The sequence below is a fragment of the Pristiophorus japonicus genome, chromosome 21 (genome assembly GCF_044704955.1).
Source record: "Pristiophorus japonicus isolate sPriJap1 chromosome 21, sPriJap1.hap1, whole genome shotgun sequence".
NCBI lineage: Eukaryota > Metazoa > Chordata > Chondrichthyes > Pristiophoridae > Pristiophorus > Pristiophorus japonicus.
In genome coordinates, this window is record NC_091997.1 from 69,771,046 (window position 1) to 69,779,330 (window position 8,285).

The window sequence follows — 8,285 nt, forward strand, 5'->3', positions numbered from 1 at the left end:
TGACAGGCCGGGGAACGGCCGCCATCTTGCTGGGGCAGGGGCAGCAGGGCGCATGCGCGGCCTTTCCCCGGGCCAGGAATCAGGAGGAGACTTGCTGAGTGTTTTCAGCATTTTCTGTTTTTGGTTCAAATTTCCAGCAACTACAGTAGTATTTTTGCTCTTTCCAATAATAGGCTGGCTCACTTGTTTCGGAGTTTGCAGGGTCAAACTGCACTCCAGAACTTGAGCACATAAGCAAAGTTGACATTTCAGTGCAGTACCTTTTTTGATGACATGTATACTGTGGCGAGGTATTGTCTTTCAGATGAGAAGTTATATCAAGAGGCTGTCTGTCTGTTCAGGTGGACATTAAAGCTACTAGTTACAGAAAAACAGAGAGTTCTCTTCATTAATAATAAAAACAGAAAATGCTGGAAATACCCAGCAGGTCATGCAGCATCTGCGGAGAGAGAAACAGAGTTAACTTTTCAGGTCGATGACCTTTCGTCAGAACTTCTGTCGAAAGGCCATCGACCTGAAATGTTAACTCTGTTTCTCTCTCCACAGATGGTCATTTAATTTTGTGGTACTTTGCTATGCATAAATTGGCTGCCATGCTTGCATAGATAACAAATGTGACACTTCAAATGTAGCTCATTGGAGGTGCAGTGCCTTCGGAAGTGTTGAGGATCTGATTAAGTACTATATTAAGTTTTACTATATACTTATACTTATATACATATGCAGCATCGGAGCAGGCCAGGGAGCAGAAGGAGCAGCGTGGCGGTGTACCACTCCAGGGAGCAGCACGTGCTGGAGCAGGAGAGCAATGGCAGTGAAAAGGGACGTCACCAAGGTCCAGGTCGGTGATTGGAGCGTGGGCAGGTACAGCAGGAGCGGCGAGGTTGGGGCGAAGCAGTGGCGAGAGATTGTAGAGGGACGTGATTGGGGCCCAGGAGAAGCGCGAGTTCGGGGCCCAGAAGAGGCGAGGGCCCAAGGGGAGCACGGGCCAGCCCACACTGCGATATGTGTGTGCGCTATGCCCGTGCAGCAGAGCAGGTCTCCAGTCGTCTTGGTTAATCCTTGCCACTGGACCAAGACCTGGCTCTGTCAAGCCCGTGTGGTGGCTGGTGTGCAACGGCCACCACACGTTAAAAAAATCCACGCACAGGCATCTTCCACCCTTCAAGATTTAGTTCTGGAATTTTAGGTCCATCATTGAAACTCCTGTGAAAGCAAGTCAGCCTCGATTCGAGGGACCGCCTATGATGATGATACTATTGTGAGTTTTTCTTTCAACGATATTAATTTAGGAACGGCCAAAATCAAAAGCCTATTGTTCATGGACAGTTATAGAGGACCTCCAATCCAAAGAATCTTATAAGGAAGCACGAACAACTTCAAACTGAGTTTTCATCCATGGCCAAGCCCCTCTTTGAACAGAAAACTACAACTCCCGGCAGGCTCCGCGGGCACGCACAACACGGACACCACGGGGAGCTTGCGTAACGGCGATGACGTCAGACGCAAAGGTACGTGCACCTGAGCGGCGTGATGGCGGCGGTGGGAGGTGAGTTGGAACTTGTTGGCTGCACTGGAGAGAAGCAGGAGATGGCGCCGGTCACCGAGTGAGGGGGATGGACGGGTGGGCACCGGGCAATGGGGTGCGGCAATCGCTGGAGAGACTCCTGACCTCTGACCGGTCACTTCAAGGATGCTGCTCCCCTCTCCCACCCAACCCCTCCCTCACCCCCACCCCCACCCCCCACTTCAACACCACCCCCCAACACCACTCCACCCCCGCCTCCCACCCACTCCACCCCCGCCTCCACCTCCGCCCCCACTTCTCCACCCCCACCCCACCCCCCCCTTCTCCACCCCCCACCCCACTCCCCCCTTCTCCACCCCCCACCCCACTCCCCCCTTCTCCACCCCCCACCCCACTCCCCCCTTCTCCACCCCCCACCCCACTCCCCCCTTCTCCACCCCCCACCCCACTCCCCCCTTCTCCACCCCCCACCCCGCTCCCCCCTTCTCCACCCCCCACCCCGCTCCCCCCTTCTCCACCCCCCACCCCGCTCCCCCCTTCTCCACCCCCCACCCCGCTCCCCCCTTCTCCACCCCCCACCCCGCTCCCCCCTTCTCCACCCCCCACCCCCCTTCTCCACCCCCCACCCCCCTTCTCCACCCCCCACCCCGCTCCCCCCTTCTCCACCCCCCACCCCGCTCCCCCCTTCTCCACCCCCCACCCCGCTCCCCCCTTCTCCACCCCCCACCCCGCTCCCCCCTTCTCCACCCCCCACCCCGCTCCCCCCTTCTCCACCCCCCACCCCGCTCCCCCCTTCTCCACCCCCCACCCCGCTCCCCCCTTCTCCACCCCCCACCCCGCTCCCCCCTTCTCCACCCCCCACCCCGCTCCCCCCTTCTCCACCCCCCACCCCGCTCCCCCCTTCTCCACCCCCCACCCCGCTCCCCCCTTCTCCACCCCCCACCCCGCTCCCCCCTTCTCCACCCCCCACCCCGCTCCCCCCTTCTCCACCCCGCTCCCCCCTTCTCCACCCCGCTCCCCCCTTCTCCACCCCGCTCCCCCCTTCTCCACCCCGCTCCCCCCTTCTCCACCCCCCACCCCGCTCCCCCCTTCTCCACCCCCCACCCCGCTCCCCCCTTCTCCACCCCCCACCCCGCTCCCCCCTTCTCCACCCCCCACCCCGCTCCCCCCTTCTCCACCCCCCACCCCGCTCCCCCCTTCTCCACCCCCCACCCCGCTCCCCCCTTCTCCACCCCCCACCCCGCTCCCGCCTTCTCCACCCCCCACCCCGCTCCCGCCTTCTCCACCCCCCACCCCGCTCCCGCCTTCTCCACCCCCCACCCCGCTCCCCCCACCCCACCCCACTCCCCCCTTCTCCGTCCCCCCTTCTCCGTCCCACCCCCGCCCCCCCTTCTCCACCCCCCACCCCCCCTTCTCCACCCCCCACCCCCCCTTCTCCACCCCCCACCCCCTTCCCCACTCCCCCCACCCCACTCCCCCCACCCCACTCCCCCCACCCCACTCCCCCCACCCCGCTCCCCCCTTCTCCACCCCGCTCCCCCCTTCTCCACCCCCCACCCCGCTCCCCCCTTCTCCACCCCCCACCCAGCTCCCCCCTTCTCCACCCCCCACCCCGCTCCCCCCTTCTCCACCCCCCACCCCGCTCCCCCCTTCTCCACCCCCCACCCCGCTCCCCCCTTCTCCACCCCCCACCCCGCTCCCCCCTTCTCCACCCCCCACCCCGCTCCCCCCTTCTCCACCCCCCACCCCGCTCCCCCCTTCTCCACCCCGCTCCCCCCTTCTCCACCCCGCTCCCCCCTTCTCCACCCCGCTCCCCCCTTCTCCACCCCGCTCCCCCCTTCTCCACCCCGCTCCCCCCTTCTCCACCCCGCTCCCCCCTTCTCCACCCCGCTCCCCCCTTCTCCACCCCGCTCCCCCCTTCTCCACCCCCCACCCCGCTCCCCCCTTCTCCACCCCCCACCCCGCTCCCCCCTTCTCCACCCCCCACCCCGCTCCCCCCTTCTCCACCCCCCACCCCGCTCCCCCCTTCTCCACCCCCCACCCCGCTCCCCCCTTCTCCACCCCCCACCCCGCTCCCGCCTTCTCCACCCCCCACCCCGCTCCCGCCTTCTCCACCCCCCACCCCGCTCCCGCCTTCTCCACCCCCCACCCCGCTCCCCCCACCCCACCCCACTCCCCCCTTCTCCGTCCCCCCTTCTCCGTCCCACCCCCGCCCCCCCTTCTCCACCCCCCACCCCCCCTTCTCCACCCCCCACCCCCCCTTCTCCACCCCCCACCCCCCCTTCTCCACCCCCCACCCCCCCTTCTCCACCCCCCACCCCCTTCCCCACTCCCCCCACCCCACTCCCCCCACCCCACTCCCCCCACCCCACTCCCCCCACCCCACTCCCCCCACCCCACTCCCCCCTTCTCCACCCCCCACCCCACTCCCCCCTTCTCCACCCCCCACCCCACTTCCCCCTTCTCCACCCCCCTGACCGGTCACTTCAAGGATGCTGCTCCCCTCTCCCACCCAACCGCTCCCTCTCCACCCTCACCCTTCACCCCCACTCCACCCTCACCCTTCCCCCCCACTCCACCCTCACCCTTCACCCCCACTCCACCCTCACCCTTCCCCCCCCCACTCCACCCTCACCCTTCCCCCCCCCCACTCCACCCTCACCCTTCCCCCCACTCCACCCTCACCCTTCCCCCCCCACTCCACCCTCACCCTTCCCCCCCACTCCACCCTCACCCTTCCCCCCCCACTCCACCCTCACCCTTCCCCCCCCACTCCACCCTCACCCTTCCCCCCCCACTCCACCCTCACCCTTCCCCCCCCACTCCACCCTCACCCTTCCCCCCCCACTCCACCCTCACCCTTCCCCCCCCACTCCACCCTCACCCTCCCCCCCCCCACTCCACCCTCACCCTCCCCCCCCCACTCCACCCTCACCCTCCCCCCCCCCACTCCACCCTCACCCTCCCCCCCCCACTCCACCCTCACCCTCCCCCCCCACTCCACCCTCACCCTCCACCCTCACCCTCCCCCCCACTCCACCCTCACCCTCCCCCCCCCACTCCACCCTCACCCTCCCCCCCCCACTCCACCCTCACCCTTCCCCCCCCCACTCCACCCTCACCCTTCCCCCCCCCACTCCACACTCAACCTTCCCCCCCCCACTCCACACTCAACCTTCCCCCCCCCACTCCACCTTCCCCCCCCCACTCCACCCTCACCCTTCCCCCCCCCACTCCACCCTCACCCTTCCCCCCCCCACTCCACCCTCACCCTTCCCCCCCCACTCCACCCTCACCCTTCCCCCCCCACTCCACCCTCACCCTTCCCCCCCCCACTCCACCCTCACCCTTCCCCCCCCCACTCCACCCTCACCCTTCCCCCCCCCACTCCACCCTCACCCTTCCCCCCCCACTCCACCCCCCACACTCCACTCCACCCCCTCCCACCCACTCCACCCCCGTCCCCCACCCCCCCTTCTCCGTCCCCACCCCCGCCCCCCCTTCTCCGTCCCCACCCCCGCCCCCCCTTCTCCGTCCCCACCCCCGCCCCCCCTTCTCCGTCCCCACCCCCGCCCCCCTTCTCCGTCCCCACCCCCGCCCCCCTTCTCCGTCCCCACCCCCGCCCCCCTTCTCCGTCCCCACCCCCGCCCCCCTTCTCCGTCCCCACCCCCGCCCCCCTTCTCCGTCCCCACCCCCGCCCCCCTTCTCCGTCCCCACCCCCGCCCCCCTTCTCCGTCCCCACCCCCGCCCCCCTTCTCCGTCCCCACCCCCGCCCCCCTTCTCCGTCCCCCCTTCTCCGTCCCCCTTTATCCACCCCGCCCCCCCTTCTCCGCCCCCACCCCCGCCCCCCATTCTCCGCCCCCACCCCCGCCCCCCATTCTCCGCCCCCACCCCCGCCCCCCATTCTCCGCCCCCACCCCCGCCCCCCATTCTCCGTCCCCCCTTCTCCACCCCACCCCCGCCCCCCCTTCTCCACCCCACCCCCGCCCTCCCTTCTCCACCCCCGCCCCCCCCTTCTCCACCCCCGCCCCCCCCTTCTCCACCCCCGCCCCCCCCTTCTCCACCCCCGCCCCCCCCTTCTCCACCCCCGCCCCCCCCTTCTCCACCCCCGCCCCCCCCTTCTCCACCCCCGCCCCCCCCTTCTCCACCCCCGCCCCCCCCTTCTCCACCCCCGCCCCCCCCTTCTCCACCCCCGCCCCCCCCTTCTCCACCCCCGCCCCCCCCTTCTCCACCCCCGCCCCCCCCTTCTCCACCCCCGCCCCCCCCTTCTCCACCCCCGCCCCCCCCTTCTCCACCCCCGCCCCCCCCTTCTCCACCCCCGCCCCCCCCTTCTCCACCCCCGCCCCCCCCTTCTCCACCCCCGCCCCCCCCTTCTCCACCCCCGCCCCCCCCTTCTCCACCCCCGCCCCCCCCTTCTCCACCCCCGCCCCCCCCTTCTCCACCCCCGCCCCCCCCTTCTCCACCCCCGCCCCCCCTTCTCCACCCCCGCCCCCCCCTTCTCCACCCCCGCCCCCCCCTTCTCCACCCCCGCCCCCCCCTTCTCCACCCCCGCCCCCCCCTTCTCCACCCCCGCCCCCCCCTTCTCCACCCCCGCCCCCCCCTTCTCCACCCCCGCCCCCCCCTTCTCCACCCCCGCCCCCCCCTTCTCCACCCCCGCCCCCCCCTTCTCCACCCCCGCCCCCCCTTCTCCACCCCCGCCCCCCCCTTCTCCACCCCCGCCCCCCCCTTCTCCACCCCCGCCCCCCCCTTCTCCACCCCCGCCCCCCCCTTCTCCACCCCCGCCCCCCCCTTCTCCACCCCCGCCCCCCCCTTCTCCACCCCCGCCCCCCCCTTCTCCACCCCCGCCCCCCCCTTCTCCACCCCCGCCCCCCCCTTCTCCACCCCCGCCCCCCCCTTCTCCACCCCCGCCCCCCCCTTCTCCACCCCCGCCCCCCCCTTCTCCACCCCCGCCCCCCCCTTCTCCACCCCCGCCCCCCCCTTCTCCACCCCCGCCCCCCCCTTCTCCACCCCCGCCCCCCCCTTCTCCACCCCCGCCCCCCCCTTCTCCACCCCCGCCCCCCCTTCTCCACCCCCGCCCCCCCCTTCTCCACCCCCGCCCCCCCCTTCTCCACCCCCGCCCCCCCCTTCTCCACCCCCGCCCCCCCCTTCTCCACCCCCGCCCCCCCCTTCTCCACCCCCGCCCCCCCCTTCTCCACCCCCGCCCCCCCCTTCTCCACCCCCGCCCCCCCCTTCTCCACCCCCGCCCCCCCCTTCTCCACCCCCGCCCCCCCCTTCTCCACCCCCGCCCCCCCCTTCTCCACCCCCGCCCCCCCCTTCTCCACCCCCGCCCCCCCCTTCTCCACCCCCGCCCCCCCCTTCTCCACCCCCGCCCCCCCCTTCTCCACCCCCGCCCCCCCCTTCTCCACCCCCGCCCCCCCCTTCTCCACCCCCGCCCCCCCCTTCTCCACCCCCGCCCCCCCCTTCTCCACCCCCGCCCCCCCTTCTCCACCCCCGCCCCCCCCTTCTCCACCCCCGCCCCCCCCTTCTCCACCCCCGCCCCCCCCTTCTCCACCCCCGCCCCCCCCTTCTCCACCCCCGCCCCCCCCTTCTCCACCCCCGCCCCCCCCTTCTCCACCCCCGCCCCCCCCTTCTCCACCCCCGCCCCCCCCTTCTCCACCCCCGCCCCCCCCTTCTCCACCCCCGCCCCCCCCTTCTCCACCCCCGCCCCCCCCTTCTCCACCCCCGCCCCCCCCTTCTCCACCCCCGCCCCCCCCTTCTCCACCCCCGCCCCCCCCTTCTCCACCCCCGCCCCCCCCTTCTCCACCCCCGCCCCCCCCCTTCTCCACCCCCGCCCCCCCCTTCTCCACCCCCGCCCCCCCCTTCTCCACCCCCGCCCCCCCCTTCTCCACCCCCGCCCCCCCCTTCTCCACCCCCGCCCCCCCCTTCTCCACCCCCGCCCCCCCCTTCTCCACCCCCGCCCCCCCCTTCTCCACCCCCGCCCCCCCCTTCTCCACCCCCGCCCCCCCCTTCTCCACCCCCGCCCCCCCCTTCTCCACCCCCGCCCCCCCCTTCTCCACCCCCGCCCCCCCTTCTCCACCCCCGCCCCCCCCTTCTCCACCCCCGCCCCCCCCTTCTCCACCCCCGCCCCCCCCTTCTCCACCCCCGCCCCCCCCTTCTCCACCCCCGCCCCCCCCTTCTCCACCCCCGCCCCCCCCTTCTCCACCCCCGCCCCCCCCTTCTCCACCCCCGCCCCCCCCTTCTCCACCCCCGCCCCCCCTTCTCCACCCCCGCCCCCCCCCTTCTCCACCCCCGCCCCCCCCTTCTCCACCCCCGCCCCCCCCTTCTCCACCCCCGCCCCCCCCTTCTCCACCCCCGCCCCCCCTTCTCCACCCCGCGCCCCCCCTTCTCCACCCCCGCCCCCCCCTTCTCCACCCCCGCCCCCCCCTTCTCCACCCCCGCCCCCCCCTTCTCCACCCCCGCCCCCCCCTTCTCCACCCCCGCCCCCCCCTTCTCCACCCCCGCCCCCCCCTTCTCCACCCCCGCCCCCCCCTTCTCCACCCCCGCCCCCCCCTTCTCCACCCCCGCCCCCCCCTTCTCCACCCCCGCCCCCCCTTCTCCACCCCCGCCCCCCCCTTCTCCACCCCCGCCCCCCCTTCTCCACCCCCGCCCCCCCCTTCTCCACCCCCGCCCCCCCCTTCTCCACCCCCGCCCCCGCCTTCTCCACCCCCGCCTTCTCCACCCCCGCCTTCTCCACCCCCGCCCCCCCCTTCTCCACCCC

At 72.3% G+C, this 8,285-nt stretch overlaps 1 protein-coding gene across 2 annotated transcripts in view; it reads left to right on the forward strand.

The window, feature by feature from the left end:
• The first annotated feature begins 1,516 nt into the window (after positions 1-1,516).
• mpi (mannose phosphate isomerase) overlaps positions 1,517-8,285 on the forward strand; it is a 43,091-nt gene continuing 36,322 nt past the window's right edge. For both annotated transcript variants that reach the window (XR_011588268.1, XM_070865016.1), the window contains exon 1: positions 1,517-1,549. Coding sequence is in view for 1 of the 2 variants with exons in the window: in XM_070865016.1 (XP_070721117.1) it covers positions 1,534-1,549 (16 nt within the window). In the remaining variant the exon portion in view is untranslated. The remainder of the gene's footprint in view (positions 1,550-8,285) is intronic.